At 39.5% G+C, this 23,126-nt stretch overlaps 3 protein-coding genes across 4 annotated transcripts; 2 read left to right on the top strand and 1 right to left on the bottom strand.

Annotated features, from left to right (window-relative positions):
- Positions 1-70: 70 nt before the first annotated feature.
- On the top strand, positions 71-2,690 carry LOC136771636 (uncharacterized). The gene is made up of 3 exons (XM_066724059.1): positions 71-179; positions 319-428; positions 2,013-2,690. Exons 1-3 carry the CDS (start codon positions 177-179, stop codon positions 2,617-2,619), a joined length of 720 nt encoding a protein of 239 aa, XP_066580156.1. The 5' UTR covers positions 71-176; the 3' UTR covers positions 2,620-2,690.
- An 8,767-nt stretch (positions 2,691-11,457) lies between these two features.
- Positions 11,458-15,744, bottom strand: LOC136771633 (probable E3 ubiquitin-protein ligase RNF144A-A). 2 transcript variants are annotated; one of them, XM_066724054.1, is made up of 4 exons: positions 15,612-15,731; positions 13,634-13,734; positions 13,298-13,471; positions 11,458-12,847 (listed from the first exon to the last, which is right to left on the bottom strand). In XM_066724054.1, the coding sequence occupies exons 1-4, from the start codon at positions 15,616-15,618 to the stop codon at positions 12,395-12,397; spliced, it is 735 nt and encodes a 244-aa protein (XP_066580151.1). In that variant the 5' UTR covers positions 15,619-15,731; the 3' UTR covers positions 11,458-12,394. The 2 variants fall into 2 exon arrangements, with proteins under 2 accessions (XP_066580151.1, XP_066580150.1); XM_066724053.1 differs by having other exon boundaries at positions 11,465-12,847; positions 15,628-15,744.
- A 4,902-nt stretch (positions 15,745-20,646) lies between these two features.
- LOC136771638 (uncharacterized) lies at positions 20,647-22,736 on the top strand. Its single transcript, XM_066724061.1, has 2 exons — positions 20,647-21,048; positions 21,872-22,736. Exons 1-2 carry the CDS (start codon positions 20,904-20,906, stop codon positions 21,994-21,996), a joined length of 270 nt encoding a protein of 89 aa, XP_066580158.1. The 5' UTR covers positions 20,647-20,903; the 3' UTR covers positions 21,997-22,736.
- Positions 22,737-23,126: the final 390 nt, after the last annotated feature.

Genomic DNA, 23,126 nt, shown 5'->3' with positions numbered 1-23,126 from the left:
TCTCCTCTTGTTTGTGTTGCCTGACCAGACCTTCACCACAGGTGGCCTTGACACCGCGGTCAGGGTGGAGTTATGTAGAGGGGCTGTCTCAGGGCTGGGCTGTGTCTATATAAGCTCTGTCCACTCCTCTCTCCTCACACTGTCTCACTGGCAGCACCGCACTCTCACTGACAACCATGGTAAGAGCTGAACTGTCTGCGTGTGTCTGTGTGTGAATGGGCGTCTCCTTCCTCCTGTTCCCCACTCCTGCTAAAGCTACAAGGCACTGCCATCCTTTTTGTTTCTTACCCCCCACCTCTCCCTCTGTCCTTCTCTCAGATGATGTCCGCGCTCTGGGCCCTGTGTGTGGCCTGGACCCTTCTAGTCTCAGTAGATGGGCAGTTGACCGCAGGCAAGATAAACATTATCAACAACGAGCTGGCTTACAGGTGAGCAGAGTTGTGCTGTTATAAGAGTCATCCTGGTAATCAACCATACTGTACTCAATGTATATATTAAAGTCTTGAAAGTGATCATTGAATGTCTAGTAGTTAACTTTAGCGCTACTCCAAATGGAGCAATACAGCAAGAGTAAAATAAAAAACACTCCAGAACGAAAAATATCAACTGTTGTGTTGTGCTGTGCTGTGCTGTGCTGTGCTGTACTGTACCAGGGGCATAGGTATCATTTCAGAATGGGGGGGGTGACACTGTCAATATTGGTGGGATGGGGAGGTATTTAATAGCAATTTGCTTTTTGGAAAGAGAACTAACAATAAAGTTATATCAACATTTGTTAGTGTTCTAGGTAAGTTAGCATTGGGATTGTATTTGTGTTTATTTATTAAATATCAGCAACAGCCATTTAGAAATAATAATAATAATAATAATAATAATAATAATAATAATAATACAAACTTTACAATCAATAGATCAGTTATTTTTTTGTTACACAATCTGTGCACTCTGGTCATGATTGAGAATTTATTTATTTATTTATTTATTTATTTATTTATTTATTTATTTATATTCTCATTTACTCAGTGACTTTGAAATAGGGGTCATTATAGGGGCACAAATGGCAGGAGCTTCAGTCACACAGACGCTCAACTGGCTCGTGTTCTGGACAAGTTGGCGAGTGGCCTTCCCAGTCACCAGGTCTCAAGCCAGTTGAACACCTGTGGGAGATTGTGGACCGACGTGTTAGACAGCGCTGTCCACCACCATCATCAAAACCCCTAATGAGGGAATATCTTTTGGAAGAATGGTGTCCATCCCTCCAGTAGAGTCAGAGACTCGTACAATCTGTGCCAAGAGCATTGAAGCTGTTCTGGGGCTCAACACCTTACTGAGACACTTTATGTTGGTTTTTCCTTTAATTTGTCACCCATCTGTATATATAAAATACATATATTTTAAATGAGCTACTTTTTACTTGAGTAGTTTTTTATACCAGTACTTTTACTTCTGCTTGAGTAAAATTTCATCAAAGTAACAACAGTACTTTTAGGATTTAGGAGTAGGATTTCTCACTACGCTTTCCACCTGTGTTGTGTTCATGCTGTACTGTGCTGTACTCTGTGTTGTGCTGTGTTGTTCTCTGTTGTGTTGTGTTGTGCTGTATTCTGAATAGTAACAATCCATCCATTTTAATGTAGTATAGTGCCGTCTGCAATGTAGCCATAGAGCTCTATCTACACTCTCTAAACAGTGTAGATGGTGTCCCTCGAAAGTAGAAGCAACATGTTTCATTCTACATGTTCTATGTGTTGTCAAAGTTATCATTATTCCTGTCAGTGCATGATGAACATTTCGATTTTTGGCCCCCAGAATTAAGTTCTGCATCAGTACATTTCTTGTCATTCAGATTTATATCTAGCAATTCCATAATTCAGATTGATTGACAAATATAGTTGTGTCATCTGCGTAGCTGTGACAATTTAATGTTGTGCAAAAACAACATCCGTGACAATCACAATGACAGCTTTACAGTGTCCTAATCACTCCCTGCAGTAATTGTCCGATGTCCTCAGGTATGGCCACATCCAAGGCCAGGTGGCAATGGCATTCAACCTCCCCAGCAGCTTCTGCGACAACTCCAGCTCGGGCGATCTGGACAACATCCTGAAAGGCAACGAGGAATCCAGGGTCCAGAATGTGCTGAACAAGGGTGATGTCTACACTGACTCTATACGCCTGGCTGCCGCCACGCCACTGAAGCACAATACTTGCTCGGATCACGCAGAGTACCGCCTGCTCTACCCAGCCGGGAACAACTATGTGACCAAGCTGCAAAGGGACAGCAACACGGAGTGCATGGTATTCTTCTCGCTGCTGTCCCCCTGCACCCTCAAGTGCCTGAACAACAACAGGCCCGGAGTGAGCATCCTGGAGAGCTTGCAAGACTTCAGCTTCTGGAAAGCCGGCTACAAGGCGTTCGTGTTCGAGAAGATCTACATACACCCCTACTCCCCCTGCAACAAGGAGCAGCAGAAGCTACAGCTGATCACGCAGATCCACCAGAACGCACATCTCATCCCCTTTTACCGCTGCGACGGCAACAATTGCTGCAACTGTGCAAGCAAGCCAGCCGACCAGAACAACCCCTGCTTGGCTGACCGACTACCAGCACAGTGCTGAGGCCCAGAGTGTGCAGCTCACCGCCCTCTCCCTCTCCGAGATAATCTGAATAAAGCAGTAAATCAGCATGACTCTGGGAGTGTAAATGTTTGTTTGTTTTCTGGAATGTAATGATCTAAATTAGGAAGGTGACAGATGAAGAGAGATGGGGAGAGAGAATGAGACAGGGAGACAAAAAGTTTTGCAGTCAGTGCTGTGTGGACTACAGTGTAATATATTTACCGCATTATCACTGTGTTCACTGTCTTTACTGTCCCCCGTCCTCACACATTCATATTCAGCAAAGTGACGGGGATAGCAACACAATTACATTCAGTATGGATTCACATGTCGGTGTAAGTTCTGTGTATAAAAATTGATTGAAGTATCTATAGTAAGCCAAATTATCATTTACAGATATCTCTAAATTGGAGATGTCATTTAACTCTCATTTAATTTAAATTTACAAATATCTGACATTAATTTACAGATATTTTGAATACATTTAAAGATATCTATTTAATTTCATGTTATCTCCAATTCATTTTAAGATAATTTCAAGATCTGTAAATGACTTCCTGTTCTCACGAGCTATTCGCAAAAGAGGGAAATGAATATGATCACACTGCACAAGCACAGGGGCTGCAGCACATGGACATAGCATACAATTAGCATTATATATTTCTTCAGACGACCTTATCCAGTGTGACTAACAATTGTGACAATATATCCTATAATTTTGTATTGCATACAATGACCCATTAACACAGGTGGGTTTGTACTGGTGCATTCTGGGAACAGTGCCTTACTCAGGGATACAGACCCCCACCTGGGACTGAACCCACACCCATCCACGCAGGAGTGCAGAGCCCTGAACACTAACACACACTGCTGCCAGCTGCCAATTATCCAGGAGACAAAGTCATATATAAAAAATACAAAGACCTACTGTCTCTTCTGGTTTTTGGTCTAACAGGAGACCCCAATGACTTAACTCATGCCATTATTTACTTGGGTGGGCTTATCTAAAACTTTAAGATTTTAAATAGCCCTTAACATGTGTTGAAGACTCAAAACACTGAACCCACAGAACATGTCATAGTCTGGAGAGAAGTGTTCAATAAATTCTATTAATTGATCGATTAGAACTATTAAGATGCCAAGAGCCGGGCTGAAACAAAACCCAGGACTGGACTCTGACATGCTGTTACTGTCATTCACTGTGGATAAAGAAATTACAGCAGGCACCCCACAGAGAAATCCCTGCCGCAGGCGGTGGTGATGGGTGCTGTCAGAGTCCTGGGTGACACCAGGCAGCTGCAGTCCTCAGTCTCTGTGCTCTTGATCTGCAGCCACTTCCTGAGCATGGGATAGCCTGTTGATTGGCTGCTCATCAGCTCCTGTCATAGGATTTATGTCCTCATGTCCCCATTGATCGACAGATGTGGATTGACACCTTCCAGAACAGAACTGTGTATATGATTGTGTGAGAAATTGTCAAGCTGGTGCTGAGCTAAACAGGCTGAAGTCCCTGTCTCCATGATGCCGGCTTATCAAGACATGTATCCCCCTAAACTGTGGGCTTAGAGACGAAACAGCACCTCTGAGATTGTAAGAGCTGCCAGGACTGACCAGACTCTGAGGGATCAGAGATCTGGAGAGGGACAGGAGTTAGATCATTTATATCATTTATAACATAGTATGCTGGTCGCTATTTTTAATATATCATCTGCTGGGTGGAGTAATTTTATTAGAGAAATTAGAGATGCATGCACACAAAACACAGACACTCACAGAACAAGCTGTGCAAACAATGTTAAAACAATTAATTACATACGGCCTCAATACAATCAGAGACACGTTCACTTTGGACACAGAGACCCTGGACTGGAGGAAGAGACACTCACCGCTGTCCACCGCGGAGACACAACACAGCAGCACCAGCAACACAGACGTCATAGTGAGGAGAGCAGGACCTTTCCAATCAGCTGGACTGCATCTTCGCAGCACAGCGGCTTCACACCTGTCAATCACAGCTGTCAATCACAGCGCCAGCAGGGTGGTGAAATGTTTATGGTCTGAAATGAAATTCAAAGTTTCATTCTTCCAGTCTTCACAGAAAACAAAACTTTCATATTGACTATTGCATGCATGTGTTATGTCAATATCATTCAGGCAGGAACTGCTATACACGTCATACAGACAGGTGTATCAACCAATGACATCAAACCATGCGTTGACTGTGAGAGATGATTGGCTATCAACTAACAATATATTATTTCAGAATATTTCAGGTGGCTCTCCGACAATCCCCCAGTGGTGAGCCAGTTTCCAAGCATTTCCCCAGTTTGCACAATACCCTTGTAAAGAGGAGATGCATATACTTAAATGCTCAATTAATTCACAATAACTTGATAAAATTCTGAACATATTAACATGTAACTGTTAGAAAGGCTGTCTTAACCATTCATGCTTCTGTCCCAGGAAACAGGCAATTCAACAACTGTGGAGATGATGTGGCTGCTGCCCAGGTGCATCTTTTTATGTCATCTTAAGAAGGTGTGCATTTAAGTTACGATTTAAACTGACATGCAGTATGAAATGAGGTCGTTAAGTCATGATGCTTAAAGACGAGTACTGAATCAAATAAGTGTATTTGAATCAAATAAGTGTAGTTGGTGTAAATAAGTGTATACTGGCTTGTATGTTAAAATATTTGACCACAAGAGGGGGACATTGACCATGCATGAATACTCTGCTTACCAAACCTTTTAAGCAAAAAATGTTGTCAACATGTGTCTTCATCTGATTCATATTTTTATGAAGCCACCATCTTAGGCATGTACATCATAACAACAAGAAACTGTCAGTCACTTGCAACAGTATTAGAGTGGAAAGTATTACAGACACTTATGCATGCAAGTACAAATAGTTTAAACTGAGATTTATTTATACTGAGGGTTTGTTTCAGCTGTAGAGAAGCGAGAGAGAAACCGAAACTAAAAAATAGAATTACTGATTGATTCAAGCTGATAGAAGAGCAACTTTGACTGAAATAACCACTCGTTACAACCGAGGTATGCAGCAAAGCATTTGTGAAGCCACAACACGTACAACCTTGAGGCGGATGGGCTACAACAGCAGAAGACCCCACCAGGTACCACTCATCTCCACTACAAATAGGAAAAAGAGGCTACAATTTGCACAAGCTCACCAAAATTGGACAGTTGAAGACTGGAAAAATGTTGCCTGGTCTGATGAGTCTCGATTTCTGTTGAGACATTCAGATGGTAGAGTCAGAATTTGGCGTAAACAGAATGAGAACATGGATCCATCATGCCTTATTACCACTGTGCAGGCTGGTGGTGGTGGTGTAATGGTGTGGGGGATGTTTTCTTGGCACACTTTAGGCCCCTTAGTGCCAATTGGGCATCGTTTAAATGCCACGGCCTACCTGAGCATTGTTTCTGACCATGTCCATCCCTTTATGACCACCATGTACCCATCCTCTGATGGCTACTTCCAGCAGGATAATGCACCATGTCAAAAAGGTCGAATCATTTCAAATTGGTTTCTTGAACATGACAATGAGTTCACTGTACTAAACTGGCCCCCACAGTCACCAGATCTCAACCCAATAGAGCATCTTTGGGATGTGGTGGAACGGGAGCTTCGTGCCCTGGATGTGCATCCCACAAATCTCCATCAACTGCAAGATGCTATCCTATCAATATGGGCCAACATTTCTAAAGAATGCTTTCAGCACCTTGTTGAATCAATGCCACGTAGAATTAAGGCAGTTCTGAAGGCGAAAGGGGGTCAAACACAGTATTAGTATGGTGTTCCTAATAATCCTTTAGGTGAGTGTAAATGTGATTAACAACACACAGGACTTTGACACAGATACTCTTCCTCCTGGAGGGTTTTCCTGATCTGGCCAACTGTTGTGAAGGGGGTTTTCTTCACCAAGGAGAGAATTTTTCTGTCATCCACCACAGCTGTTGTCCGTGGTCTTCTGGACCTTTTGGTGTTCCTGAGCTCAGCAGTGCATTCTTTCTTTTTAAGAATGTACCAAATCATTGATTTGGCCAAACCTAATGTTTTTGCTATATCTCTGATTGCTAATAAAATACATAATACTAATAGCTATACATGAATCACTTATTTCAGGAATCAACACGATTATAACAGTTTCACAATGACTAATGTTATTACAAGGCCCAGATTGTCAGCTTTATTATATTCAGTAACTCTATTGCATAACATTTTAGTGGTTTTCTTTTCTTCTCCCCCGGATTTACTCTGTCACCACTCTCTCTCTCTCTCTCTCTCTCTCTCTCTCTCTCTCTCTCTCTCTCTCTCTCTCTCTCTCTCTCCTCTCTCTCTTCCTGTGGTTGTTTGCATTTGCTGATTAAATTGATGTTGAAGGAATGTTGACAATTCGACACTGATTCCATTTGCAAATGCAAGCAATTTGCAACTAAATTTCAATGTTGTTTATTCAACGTTGATAATTCAACGTCAATTCCATTTGCAAATACAACCAAATTTCAATGTATATTCAATGTTGAAAAATGACTGAAATCACTCTGCGCACGACCTCCACGCGCTCCTCACTGGCCAGGCAGGGATACTCCCCATTGGAGCCACCAGCCCTATCACACAAACACACAGAGAGAATTTAATGGCTGTACAGGTGCCCCAGTACCACACACATGTAGCCTGTCTGAACCCAGGCTTGGGAATAACATTCATATTATGTATCAATTTGAACTAGGTAAGGTTTTCATAAGCTGTCTGTTCTCTGTTAAAATTACAGGCAAAACAGAACAGAAAACAGCATTTTAAAATAATACAGTGTAAAATCACCATGTATGCTAGTTCTCTGTCATTTATCACCAAAAAATGTGGCCAAAGCACAAAATATCTTACACCTGGTATGAACTGATACACAGGAGCTTCCATTGATTTGAATGAGTTTGAATGTTTCATACCTCTAGGCCCTGGAAGGTGCCAAAAAATTATGATTTTGTTCTTTATTTTACCATATGGGGAGGGAATTAATTCAGCATTTAGAAGGTGGTATTGGGTGCTAGAGTGGGGAGGAAAAGAAAAGTAAAACATTACACATATGTATTCATATACATACAATAGTAACATGGGATTATTGAGTCACTAGGAACCTCCTGTCTGGTGCTCACTGGAGCGGTGGAGCCTGGGAGAGGGGGAAGGGGGCGTTCCCGGGCTGTTTTACTTGGACTCTTGCAAATTGTAAAGACCCTCAGCTCTAATAGGTGGTGAGAAACTACCAATCACATCTGCAGTTGACCATTAGTTTACTTATATTCAAATTGTTAGGACTATTTCCAGAGCGTACCTTAATCTTTTACACTGAATGATTGGGTTTCACAGATCTTCCACTCATGCTATTATAGTCTATAAAGCCACAGCAGCGTTCTTCTCTTTCCCTCATCCGTCACGTCTATAAGGTTTGAATAGACAGGTGAATAATTACTTATGCCCACCAATGTCAAATTAAATAACCAGGTCTCTATGTGATATTTAAGTCTCTCTTTCAATTAAATTACCTAATAGTTATTTTTTTTAAACATATTTAATTTTTTCAGATTTTTTTTTATTAAAAAACAGATTTTATCCTCCTTATCCTCCTACTTTTCACAAGTACTACATCTCCAACTCAACTTAATCCTACCCTAAGCAACTTAGCTGAGATTTCTTCTTCACATGTAAGTCAGCTTGTGACAAAATTTAAATACACCACTTGCATTCTTGATTCATTGTCTACCTTCTTATGTAAGCCTATTATTAATAATAATAATAATAATCCTTACATAATCAGTCTTATGATAGTTTACTTACATCGGGAATTGTGCTGTCATTAATCTAAATAAATGATACAGTGCCTTGCGAAGGTATTCACCCCCTTGGCATTTTTCCTATTTTCTTGCATTACAACCTGTAATTAAAATGGATTTGATGTATCCAGAACTATATGCCAAACCTGTTTGAAATAAGCATAATAAATAAATTGGACATTTTAAAAATAGCTATATCAATTCATACTGTATTAATATATGATGGTAATAGAAAGTATAGAAATAATAAATAATGTGTTTTAAATAGTTATCCTTCGTCAGGTTGATGCACACAGCTGTAACCCTGCTAACACAACATTGCCACAGCATTGTAGGCATATAATATTTAAGTGTGGCTACTTCAGAGGACGCGCCTCTGCCAATGGGCCGCACCCGACCACCTCGGAGGACAGCTGAACTCTCGAGCGATGAGGTGAGACAGAGAGCTTATTTTCTGGTATTTTGTCATTATTAGTTCCATAATGTTTATTTATTTTATTTTAGTTATTTAGGTAGCTGTCAGTTTCATGAAATTGTTATTTAGTTACTTTATAGTTCTTCCAATCCACATTTTCACATCTGATAAGGTAAGGAAAGCGTGTATACATGTAGTCATGTAATTAAATAATAATAAGTAATTAAAAGAAGATGGATTAAACCATTATTACATTGACATTCCTATTTTGTAATGTATGTGCCTCTATGAAGTGGTGTGTCTGTTATGAACATGCTGTGTCATTAAATTACAGTAATGCAGTAAGGAGGGGGGGATTATCGGAATAATAGGAACTCATTGATGAGGCGCATGCTCAGTCAGAGACTCGGCTGTCACACTAGGGCTGAGCTCTGACGGGTTCCCTGAACACACAACGTTGTAGCAACATTGCTACAATGTTGTGACAACGTTGTGTGTTAGCAGGGTTACAACTGTGTGCATCAGCTGGACCTACACTGGGATTGACGAAAGTTAACTATTAAAAACTTCATCATAAAACAGTATGAAATGATATAGCTATTGAGAAATTGAAATCCCCCATTATAACAGCCACATCCTTGCTACATGCAGTCCTGATTACACTGTACAATGCAGCATCTTTCTGAATATCTGAGTTGGGTGGCCTGTAACACTCCTACCGCTAATCCTCCGGATAGTTTATTCAAAAGTTTCACCCACAATGATTCTGTTTCATTAGCAGGATCTAATTTGAGTTCTTCTGCCTCAATGTCATTTCTGACATGCAACCCCACCCTGTCTCTCCTAAACTGTTTGTATCCTTTCAACTTGTATTCATCTGGTTTTGGCTGCACACCATCTCTCTCATGGACTGATTAACTGATTCTTCATATCACTAAAACAGTGCAGATCAGCGAGCCGAGTGTCACGATCACGGACTTTGAGCTCTATGACCTGAACATGCCGACTGCGTTCACAGATTAAATCTTCCTGGATGAGTTCATACAGGAAGGCAATCATTCTGCAAACTTGACACTGTAGTGGCCACATGCTTCTAAATGTAGAATGATTTTGTTTGGTTCTCTATGTTTCTGTCCCCTAGTCAACCGCTTAACTTTTTTTGTTTCTCAACAGCAGCTTTAAGCACTTTTTGTCTAGCTGCCACCAGTTCACACTTAGCTGGCTCCGCCTGGCACAGGCACTTACAGAATCCCTGTTAGTCCTTGACTAAATCACCTTTCCTTTAATCTATTTACTTTCACCAACTCAGAAGCTGGACTGAATTGACTTCAATTAAGGCATGATGAGCTGGTATCAATGTTTTATATAAACTGTATAATGTTTTATATTAATAATAGTATGCAGACCGAGCAAAGTAGATTTATTAAGCTAGCAGCAGCCACTAAGGCATTTGTTCAGGGCGTACCCTCTAGACATTCCTCTCCACTTTGACTTCTGTTCATTATGATAAGAGGAACACCCAGATAAATAGCCCACAGATACCAGTTTGCTTAGTGTTTGTTTGTGGTTTCTGTTCTTCTCTCAAGGCTGAAGATATTGCATTATAGTGATTGATTACCTCATTGTCCATCGTTAAAGAAATGTGAGATTGGGCAGTTTGTATGCCACAACAGGAAAACACCTGCCTCCATGATGACCCCCCTGCCCAGGAAGACAACCACACACATTACAAGGGTCAGAAACCTGACCTCAAGACAGCACTTTGGGAACTGTCCCTGCCCACAGACCACATGTCATGGATTGTATAAAAGCTTTTAACTTCTGCTGTTCAGAGAGAGACTCCGGTGGAGAGCTTCCATGTCAGGGCCTTACACGCCGGGCATGTACAATAAATACATTTATCCTCTGTGCATCAAGACTGGGGTCTTCAAGTCAAACTGTAGACAAGTTTAACTTAAATTACATAATAGTTAAAACAAAACTAAGAATGATAAGACTAGGAACACACGATAGCTGCCTCTCACCTGTCCTATGTCTGTCTTGTAAACAACAAACCAACTTGTAAATACTTCTGTATTTTTTAATATCTCCTAAAGCTTTCAACAAACCCCCACACCCCCCCGAGGACATCATACTAGGTGACAGTGCGTACCTACTCTTACCAAGGCTAATGACAGCTTTTGCCACAGCAAACACTGATGCATAGGAAAGATTCAAGAGCGCCGATGGAACGACCAGGAGCACAATTGAGCACTTAAATGGGGTGTTGAAGACAGAGATGATTCTCGAGTCTGAAGGGGCCCTAAGGCACAAAATCACATATTTTTTCCCATAACCCTTTTAACTAATGTTCATTACCATTATATTCCCGTAACCCCCATTAAGTAATCAAATGTCAAAAAGCATTTACAGAATCAGTTTTATTTTCACATTCATACACACATACCAGACCACCTGCATTCCTGTGCCGCAGGGAGTGTGAAGGTGACAGTAAGAACGCAGGCAGTAGTGGGGTGTAGTCTTCCAGACAGAGCACCATTTCCTTGTGACTATGCCTGCATTCTGTAACTGTTGTCTGAAAATAAAACTGCAAACAGATGTAGTAATTCTGTAATCTCTGAGTGGATTGTTCCCTTGTATATTGTAAAGACTTAAATTGTATTAATGGCGTTCTGGGTACATTGATTGGTAGATTGTTCTGGCCTATTAATATACATACCCTATGTGTTTGTTTCCTGAAGAGAAAAGGGTGAAAAAATACATACTCTTATTTGTTTTTCCATAATATTCTTTATTTTTTACAATTCACAGATATCCTACACCCTTTTCTACTGTAGCAAAGTTTAAACTATGTTATATACTATAGAATAATATTCATATAATGGCTAAAATATTGGTTGTATTAATACACTTGCATACACTTAAAAAGACTACATTACATTATGGTTATAACACTTTTGCCACAGAACTGTGAGCAGTCTGGTGTATCAAACTAATGGTACCACTTAAACCCACCCCAGTCATCTGAGTTGACTATTAGTCGCAAACAAGGTTGAGAGGAGATAACCAGGAGTCGTTGTCAAGGAACAGGCAGTGACTGAGACAGGGGTGACATATAGCTGTGATCTGGGGAGTTCAGGCAGAAGATCTGACAGATAAAAACATTTTGATGATAATAATAATAATAATAAACATATCTGATTTCAGAATGCTTTTGTATTCATCCCAAAACTCTAGCTAGCTATAGTCAGTTCAATCAATTCAATCACAATCTTACACATTGTATCTCTGCCACTGAGGTACCAAGCAAATCTTTTTTTACATGCCTTAATTGTTTTATAGGTCCTAATAGGCTAAATCACAAACCACAGTTGATTATCTACAGATTAGCACATATGTAACTGTTTTATATAGAAATACATACACTAACATAACTATGATTTCTCTACACATGATATAGCAATAAAGCACAAGAAAAAAAAAAGTTTTAATTATTACATCTAGGTTAACGACGGTTCCAAGAAGGCATAGATATCTGCCGTGGAGCCACACCTTTTGAACACCTTGCGTAGTGTGAACTTGTTTGCAAGCAAACTGCTGTAATCTCCAGGCAGGCAAAGCAGAACTCAACCTGACACCTAGAACATATGATGTTCTTACACCCTTCCTTATTGTGTTCAACAAACTGGCCACATGTTGGACAAGCTCGAATGGAAGGGCAATCGGACACTTCTGTCTCTGGTAAGGATGTAGTCGGGCACTTCAGCAGAAGCTCCAGTTCTTTATTGGTGCATCCATCATTGTCACAGCGGTCAGAACGGGGACCAGGTCCTTCCCACGGGTTCAAGCACTGCCAGCAGAACTCATAGGACTTTCCCATCTCCGCAGTGCAGATTGTGCAGTGAACATTCAGATTGGTGAGGTCTGTTCTCTCTACATATGATTTACAACCTGGGCACTGGAGTGAAAAATAAGAAAGAATGAATGTCTTTATAAACCAGAAGCCATCTCAAGAAAAGTGATCTTCACTGACTTCATGTGTAGCCTGTAATCTCTTACATTGCAGTTTATAAAGTCTAGTTGGCAGATCATCAAAACCTTTGATTATTTTTTTGTTTTTAATTGTATTTTTTCCTTTTCTACTTTGCATTTTGTATATTTCCTGTATATTCTGTTTCTCTGTATTTTGTAGTGTTATGTTTTTTGTTCTACCACTCTAATATTTGAACTTGCTACTAAGTAATTAAGGCATCCAATTATTATTAATGAAGGTGATGATTAACAATAATAATAATATCCCGATAACTATTTAAGTTTCCACTATAAAAATTACTAATAGGATAAATAATAATACAACTTTTGTGTGTTTGTTAATTATTAATAAAAAATAATAATTAAAACAACATACAGACTTATATTCACAGTACTCAGCGGCAGCCAACAATGCAACAAATTCCTCAAAATGCTGCTGTTCCTCACTGGACAGAACTGCCAGTTTGCGAACTTCTTGATATGTCCAAACCGCCCCGCACTTCTGCAGAGTTCCCTCCTTCAGTGCAGGGCAAAGAAATTTATATTGGCCCTGGGTGGCAAATTACAATATATGTTAGGGGTATATAGAGTACATATAAAATCTGGACACCAACTCTGTAAAGCATATCTCTCTGTCTATTCAATTTAACCCCATAGGGCACACAGATACATACATTTACAGATAGTAATCAATAATCATAAGATATTTTACCTGGTCAAGCAGGCTACGGCACCAAGCTGTCAATGAATTTGGAGTTACAGCATGTCCACAGGACATCTCTGCCCTTAGTATGTCAGGATCATCATCCAGTGCTAAAGAAACACAACATACAAGACAATGTCCCAGCAGTATTATTACTTAAAACCTCTTCACCTGACATTAAAAATGTGGAATGTCCTCCTGAAAGGACTGGCCCAATTTCAAAAGCGCGTAACTCTGTAAGCTTCACATGCATATAGATGGTATCATCTGAAAGGAAATAGCTTGAATTCAAGTAACACAATAGAAATAACACAATATCAGATACAGAAGTTGTTTATTCTGCACGTTGTTTCAATATGCTAAATCATATCACCTAATGAAGGCACCTCTATGTATAGTAGCTAAATCTCCACAAATCCTATGTCTCAACAACAACTGTACCACTTTGTGTGTCGTGGTTTGTTTCTTTGCAAATAGGCCCGTTTTGTTCAGAACACCGTAAAGCTTAATCCAATATATATAGTATATTTGATGTTCTATCAAAGACAAAGAAGTTCAGATCCGATGATATAAGATAGCTGCATATCAGTGCACTGTACAGACACTAGCGCGTGTTGCTTCTAATGAAACGGTTTCGTTATGACCAGCAGACTGTCTGCTTCTCAGACCAAATCCCCTCTTCAGAATATGGAGGGGGCGTTGGGGGGAATGAAAATGCAGGGGGGCGGTTTATTTTTCGCATCAGAAAATGATTGACAGCATTAGAGAGCTGAGTCTGTTTTCACAGGATACCAGTCACTCGGAAAACAACACAATGGTGAAGAGTTCACTCCACATTAAACAGAAACACCATTCTGAAGGCACCAAAAATTAAGAGGTTAATTAATAAGCGCGGCTGCCATTAGTGAATACAAAACACTCCTGACAAGCAGTATTATTCCTCTGATTGATTGATTTATTTATAAACATGTATTGAATGAGTTTTCCATTTTAACAATGCAATAAAAAAAATATTGTTTGCTAGTCAGTGTGAAAGAAACAGTGGTCCACATGACCAACACCATAACCTAAATGAGCAGAACAGACACATTTCTGCAAAACAGAAGGTCATTTTTGGTTGCTTTCATACAAAAGGCAAATGCCAACCACATTTGTGCAAAACATCACAGTGTGGCCAACAGCAACACAGCTGCAGGGGAGAACAGTGCAAGGAGGTGGTGTGTTATAGACAGTCTTCAGGTGGGGAAAGCAACACAAATGATCAAACAACAAACCAAACCAAACCAAACCCTATCTGCCCTGGAGCCTAACTTAACTTTTGCCACAAACTACAAACAAAACAATTGTTTTGAAAAAGTTAATTTTGTTTCGGGAAATGTGCTCAAGGAATCGAGAAAAACTGTTTCCGCCTCTGCAATCTAAATGATTCATATTATACTTGCAACATTATTACATATATGTGATTGACACACTGAAAGTGATAGTGCTCGGGCTCAGAGTTAGTTGAAGAAGCCAGAGGTACAACGTACACAAATATATTGAATTTTATGTTGTAAAATGTTCCTAAACTACTGATCCTGTCACCTGACCCACAGAGACATAGAGGAGCATGATCATTTGAAAACATTTTTTCAATTATAGGTTTAAAGTTTCAACATTATAGCGATACTATGTATTACATGTATAACCTTTAGACTGTTTAGAGACCCCAGATGCAGAAACAATATGTATATAAATCCAAGCTGACAGACTTGAATGTAAATGAACACGATGCCTTAACACATGCAATACAATACAAGTGTCCGGCTGCTGAAGGTCACCTCATCCATGCGCGCTGGATCCCTGCAATGACGGACACACCAGCGAACCGCCCTACAAACTGCGCAAAGGTATTGCTACGTTTTGCTTGTTACAAAAGTATGTCCGTAACTCATTTGAATTGTTCACAAACATCGGCAGACTTTTACATTTCTTTTAACACACTGACATGCCATCAGACCCACTTATGTCATCCCGCCTGCTCACGAACTTGAGGGTCGCGTCTGCGGGGTCGTAGCGCTTCTCGGTGCTCATCCTCCGCTGCCGCTGCCGCTGCCGCCTCCACAGCTTATGCGCCTGGAGTAGACACGTCACCACGTGATTTCCCTTAAGCCTCCTTCCCTTTGCACTAGCATCTGGAATCAAGGCTGTAGGACCTGTATTGTATAGTAACTGCTCATTTACCTATGTACTTGTGCATTTTGAACCTTTAATTGTATTACGTTTTGATTTGTAATTTTATACTGTATTATTGCACTTTTATATTCTGTACGTCGCCCCCCGGATATGGATGTCTGCTAATAAACAGATAAATAAATAAATCCATAATACAACCAAATGCAATCCTCTGCTTTATCATTTGTATTTCTACAAAAGTGTATTTAGCCGTCACAAACAGGCAGTTTCATCTTACCCATGCGTGCTCCAGCAAACGGCACGACTATTTATGGATGGGGGAATCTTATTTGAATATAATGTTTTATATATATATATTTCTTGGCAGATGCGCTTATCCAGGGCGACTTACAACATAAGTGCAAACAAAGTGCAAAAATACAGAGAAGTACAAGGCATTAAACATTACAAATTCAATTAGATAAAACATAGCAATTCAAGATAATACATTTTACAAATTCCAATTTACAATTTACACAAGTACAGTAAGAGACTCCCAACATCCTGGACAGTGAAAGCTAAGTGCTGTCAAGATGTCGGGTCACAGACGAGGGCTACGGGAAAGGGAGCAAGAAGGAATATATCAGATATTAGATAGATATTAGATATTAGATAGGTAGATATTATTACCATGATTTGTTTTAGAGGAGGACCGCCTGTCTCTGGGTCCACACCTGGACTCAGAGCCTAAGGCGGAGCTCATTGAGGAGGAGCTGGTCTCACCCACCCTTCCTCCTCTGTTGAGCAAGCACATCCCTCCTGCTCCTACGGGACAGGACCAGGAGTTCTGGGCGGTGATTCAGAGGGCCGTGCAGTGTCTCCAGCTCCCCTGGCCCTCTGATCCTGCCCCGCCACGCTCCAGGTTCAATAGAGGTCAGGCTTGCAGCGGACCATACACTGCTTCCTGACCTCCTCGAAGAAACTGAGGGCCACCTGGGACTATCTGGCAACTGCCCCCACCCTAGCCAGGAGAGGGGAGGCTTATGCCAGGACCCAGGGCGCGGCAGAAGCGGGCTTGATGGATTTTCCCCAGGTAAATTCCACCATGTCTCCGCTTGTCTCCCTACCTCCGCTGTCTGCGGTTCTACAGGTTGGACGTGATGGGACTTCCACTGGTAACCTGGCTGCAGTCGAGCCCCAGTAGCCTACGGGCTCTGGCTCCTGCCTTTCCTCTCCCAGTCTGTTAAGTGCATCCTGATGGAGCTATTTGAACCATGTCTTCCCTTCCACCGGACTATGCCTTCCAGTCGAGCACCCATGCGAGCTGCTCCTGGACTTGCTGACAGCCCTGTCAATGTCTTCCCAGGGTCTGTCATGCAGCCTCCAGGTACATTGCCTTACAAGGCCGCCCTGTATATAGTTTGTTCATTATGCATTGTATTGCGGTGGTGCATGCGTCTGGCCTGTACCCCACTCTGTATATATATATAATTGTGTTATATGTGTTAAACCCCACTCTGCTGTTTTGACTTTGGTGGGCAGGTCGTTCCACCATTTAGGGGTCAGGGATGAGAAGGAGCGGCTCTGGAGGAAGGAGAGTGGAGAGGAGGCAAAGTTAGTCTTCTGTTACTGGAAGAGCGCAGTGGTCTGGAGGGGATGTATGGAGAGACAAGGGTCTGCAGGTAGCTCGGTGCAGTGTGGTCGAGACAGCGGTATTTGATTATATGCATTCAGTGCTGAGGTCTGTGTTTGCTCCCTGATGCTCGGCTTTGGGATTGTGTGTTCATATTGTCTGTGAAGGGAAAGACTATCAGACTGCACACCTCTTAAGATAAAGACAGTCACCTAACCTTTTCTGCATTTTCTGTGTTCTGTAGGTCCCGGGCGGTGGAGTAGTCTGGGTGGATATCCTGGGCTCCTGGTTTACCGCCTGGGGGAGAGAAAACTTAAGCCCCATTCACAGTTGTACCCTTTCACACGGAAAACAGAGAAATCCATCATTAGCGCTGTAGCCTTGGGAATGAGATGCTACAGAAGCATGTGGATTTGGGAGAGGAGACACGGACTGATATTCTGGAAGTATTTGTAAAAGTTTCCTTCCATTGTGTTTCATGGGTTATTGGTTCTAAGGAGAGAGCCGCATCTGTTCGTTGTCACTACCAAGAACAAATAGTCAGGAGGGAAACATAAATTATACATCAATCTAGGGTGCGTTTTCGCGCTATGAACATATCATCGGGTTGTATGGTTGTATGTTTTTGTGGTGTGGTCACTGGACCCAGCAGTCACAGATCATTTAAACCAGTCAACCCAGTATGAGACTCAGCTCTCGGTTCATGGACACGTAACAAGAGGCATTGTGTGGGGTCTTGAAATATCCTGTTAAATACTGTCATATAAAGTTAAATTAACTGAAATAAATGAAGAAAATAGCATGACATTACATCTATATCTATACCAAAAGTGTGGTTGTGCAGATCAGCAATTGATTGATTGCTCAAAACTATTTATTTTATTTGTCATTTTTTAAAGTTTGACAATTACTGCCTCGAAACAAACTACCATCAGAGCACACTGTAATGCAGTCTAACATGTTTGCCTATGTATAGAGATATTATATTTAGCAAGTTTCATTGGTATATAGCAGGGGTTCCCAAAGTGCAGCCCAGGGGCCAAATGCGGCCCTCGAGGGTGTTTTTCTGAAGCTTTTCTATATTTTTACACTTTATGACAATTTTCTGTAACAAATTGCACATGTAAAACAATTAAAGTTAATAAATGTTCCCTAACAGAAATGTATAGGAAATAAAATCGGTGGTTCATTTTCTACTGCGGCCCCCCCATCCCATGCAACCTCGGGAAATTGGCCCTCCATCACCAGACATTGGGAACTCCTGGTATATAGCATCTGACATATGTGTGACAATAGTTAGCATAGTTAGCATTAGTTGTCACTTACATTTTGGAACTGCTGCTGCTACCTATCTATTTGTATTGTGGGGGAGTATTTCAGTTTTTATATATTAGGAATTAGGAATAGTTTGTTTTAATGTTTATGTTTTTTCTGATTTATAGCTCATTAGATTTAAAGGCTTTTTAGTATTTTCTTAGTTTTAGTTAGGATCTCTTCAACGCCTTCACTGTGTCCATGTTGAATTTGCCGCGTTCCTAAACCTGCTGGGGTTCCTACGTCTTCCCTTCAAACACCTTCTGACTCCACAACAAACTTCAAGCCTATATGAATATAATTAGTTCTGAAGATGTCCAAGAGTACACGGTAAGAAGCCCAAAATACAACATTAAGATGCCAAAAAGGGCTCCTGTCAAGATTTTATGTGAAGTCCAGATACAGACAGTGAAGGAGGACACCGTCTTGATTTTTGAACTGTCCAACTATTCAAAACGGTCCTCCCTGCTGCATACTTGGAGAGATCCAGCAACTTGGTGCAGTTAAAATAAATGGGATCTAGCCAGAAGCATTCAGGGACAGCACACAGGGTGAACAGCCTTGGGATTCTCCTGTTGATCTCAGCCATCCCATTGTACAGCAACAACAGGTACTTCAACAAGAGGGATGGCTCTGTGCGATTGCTTATGGATCTTGAACACTTACAGCATCTGAGAAAAGTTACCATCTCCACTCAGGGAAATTGGAATTTCTGGCCTTAAAGTGTGCAAACAGTGCCAGACGTGGCTAGGTTCACCTGGTTGGGAAGGTATACAATACTTTTAAAGTCATCAGTGCAAAGAAAAGAAACAACAACCCATCAATACATACAAAGATGTGCAATATGGTAATTGAAAAGAAAGCATAATATTCAATATTGAAAAATAAGAAGTATACACAAATCCATAAATATCATTAATAATACTAGTATTAATAATAATACTAATAAATCATAGTGAAGACAGACCCACAAAAAGTAGTTTTGAATTTTAGGTGTGACCTTAAACCAGCTGACAGAGTTCATGTGAACAGATCAGAAGGCATACAATCTATAATTTCAGTAAGAATGTCAGTGCAATGTGTAACTAAAACATTGTGCTAGTGCATATTTCATGAAAGCTGAGAAACTGGAACAATACAATGAACTGGTTACAAAGTACAAAGTACAATACAAAGTACAAGGCTTGATCAAACTATGAAATATATAACATTAAATTCACCAGCAAACACAGATTTATTTTATTGAGCCTTAATAGTTACTGCACTTATTTATACATGTGCTTATGAAAAGGTATTCTAGGGGGTTCCCAAGTATTGCTGACATGCATGTTTTCATGAGTTATTCATGAGTCAAATTGAAACTGAAATTAAAAACAGATACAGAAAATATCCTTCCTAAATATACTTAAACTAATATTGTATTAATTTGTGTGTTGTTCTAAAATGTATATGCATATATTTCAATATAAATTATGTTATTGTATAGTCAACATTAAGGTGACAATGATTGTATAAAATAGTGCTGTATAAGTTGTTTCTTTAACTGTTTGCAAGCCCAAACAAATGTAAAGAAAGGAGAAATAACTATGTCTGAAGTTCAAAACATTTCCACTGAAACAATTATTATTATTTATTTATTGGCAGATTTATTGGCAATAATCCAGGGTGATTTACAGGTTACATGAGCAACATAAAAGTACAATAGTATAGTACACATTTCAAATTAAGCATAACACACATAGTTTTTAAATTACGTAAGTGTATAAGTTAAAATATACAGTTAATATAAAATACAAATCATACATCCTAGTTCTAATAGGTAACACGTATGGACAATATGTGGTAATAGGTATGAGCTAAAAGGATGGGGGCAGAGGGGAAGTCACACATAAACAACAGGAGTTCTAGCAATGTATGAGTAAGCAGTATAATGAAGTGCAAAATTATACAGACTTATTACAAGATATAATAATTATGAATATTACAATAATATGTATTTATTGTTGTTTGTAATGTTTTTTGTCCAGATCGTTTACTTCCTTGTTGATTAGCTCTCATGTGATCAACATGTTTTGGATTGTGAAAGAAAATGAAAGAAAGAAAGAAAATGAAACAAAAAAGTATCAACTTTACAAGCTTAGTCAAACACAGAACTCTGCTTAGAACAGTAGCTGTGAAATGGGGAAAATTTATCAAGTTATAGTTGTTGGAATAAGAGGAGATAAAAAAACAGTTGACGTTGGTCAGTCGGAAGAAGAGATGAATAGTCTGACTATCCTGGAATTCAAGAAAAAACTGATTGGAAAAATGTTACTGAATGCAGGTACTTATGTTTTAATCACTTAAAATACTTAAAGTACTTCAGCTATGTATGAATTTTTAAACTACAATCAAACACTAGACTACATTTTTTTGTGGTGTAGAAAGATATTTATTTCAAATCCAGTGTTTCGCTTTTTTAATTTATGCTGCAAATGTTACTTGGCTGGACTGTTTGTGAAATGCATTACTTTAAAAATTCCATAAAATCTGTAAATCGTAATTGTATAAGGGAAGATTTGAACTTCATATGCTATGTTAGGTCATTAACAATAATTCAAATAAACCATTCAGTTGACATTTTATGCGCTCTGATGTAAGCCTAACCTACCGGATTCTGTGTTTAAAACCTCTTACCTTAATTATACTTAAACTTATACTTATTTATTTAAAATACATCTGAGATAAATAGTTTGGAATATCTTACATTTAAAATAAAGTTTTAAAACGAGAGATCATTGAAGTCCTCTTGCTTACCTGTTAGTTTATTATTTCTTGATGGACACCAGATAAGTACAGCTATCAGAGTTTCAGTGCCAACTCAACTCATATCAATTCTCTCACTGACTGTATGTAAAACCAAAACTATATTTTTAATCAGACCTTGTTTATTTGTTTTTGTTCATTAAAATTTGTTTTGCAGTTTTGTATGTTTTTAATTTAGCAACAATTATATTCTTACATGCATTTGTGTGTGCCAGCTCTATTGGAAGTCCTCCGACCTCACCACTGCATTGCAATATCCTGAATATAATTCATTCTCTAATTAATTTAACTATTAAAGTAGTTTTCATTAATTAAAGTGTGTGTATGATACTGTTTTCTAGACCCAGATGAGTTAAGACTCATATTTGCTGACAGGCAAATGGAGGACTCTGACAAGTTTTCAGACCACCACATCAAGGACAAGTCTACCATCTTTGTTGTGCTGAAATTGCCTGGAGGATGTTAATGTTGCCAGGTGAGACAATCAACCACAGGAGAAGACATCTGAAGAAATCCTCTCCTTCTGCATTCATTAGGATTCAGGGATAGTTTTCTTCAGTATGAACTGGCTTGAGTCCCTGGGAGGCAACACCTCATCAACAAAAAACACACCAATGTGATGAAGACAGTGATCTAATTTACAAAATAATATGTTTATATTTTTATTTGAATGGTGTATATATAAACCTGAAGACATTGCCAGCATTAGCACTTTCTGAAACATTGTATATTGCCTTCCTCTGGAAATTCCTTAGTATTGTTTGAGTGTCACAGGGTAAAGTGTGTGTGATTGTATGTATATTCTCATTGAACCTCCTGTTGAAAGCTTGACTGATACAGGCCCTTGAGATCCACCATCCTTCAGATTGTATAGGCAATTTCAATCAGTGACTAGAACAAATGTATCAAATTTTAATGATTGTATTAGTTATCTGAATGGATGACTGGAATGAGAAGTGAAGACCCTTTGGCTTTCCAAGCGCAGGGTTTTGAATACCTGTTCAAGAAAAGAAAACTGAATGTTTGCTTTTTTTCCCCTTCAAAAATGGCCTAATTTGTAATAGAGAGATTAGAATAAAGCCTGGATTAAATCAAAAGTTATCTGCTATTTAAACTGAAGAATTCATTTATATTTGTATTAGATGGTTATGGTATATTGTTTTGCTTTGTATATGTATAAAATTGTGTGCTTCCAAAAAATATTAATTATGCATGTCTGTTTTTTTTCTTGCATCCCACTCATATATTCTTTGAACATGCAGAAGATTCAGTCATACAAAAGCAGCAAAAAAATGTAATATGTATAGGACACACAAATCAAGGCATGTATTTTAAATGAATTTTAAAAAGACCCTGCCAAAATGAAGACAAGTACAACTGGGGAGCATTGTAAAGAATAGTGTTATTCTACATAACATGGGAAATACACATTTGTGTTATAAATAATCCCTTTTATCTGTCAGGGAACAGTAAGAAGACTTACAATTGTTTCAGCTTGGCATTTTTATATTTGCTGCACAAAAACAGTTTAGAGGAAGACAGATTATGTTTCTTTACCCAAAAACCAGCATTAACTCCAAATGCTTTACCTGCAGG

The sequence above is a fragment of the Amia ocellicauda genome, chromosome 15 (assembly GCF_036373705.1).
Source record: "Amia ocellicauda isolate fAmiCal2 chromosome 15, fAmiCal2.hap1, whole genome shotgun sequence".
Classification (NCBI taxonomy): Eukaryota; Metazoa; Chordata; class Actinopteri; order Amiiformes; family Amiidae; genus Amia; species Amia ocellicauda.
Note: the sequence above shows the minus strand (reverse complement) of the source record. Positions and strands in the feature narration are given on the sequence as shown.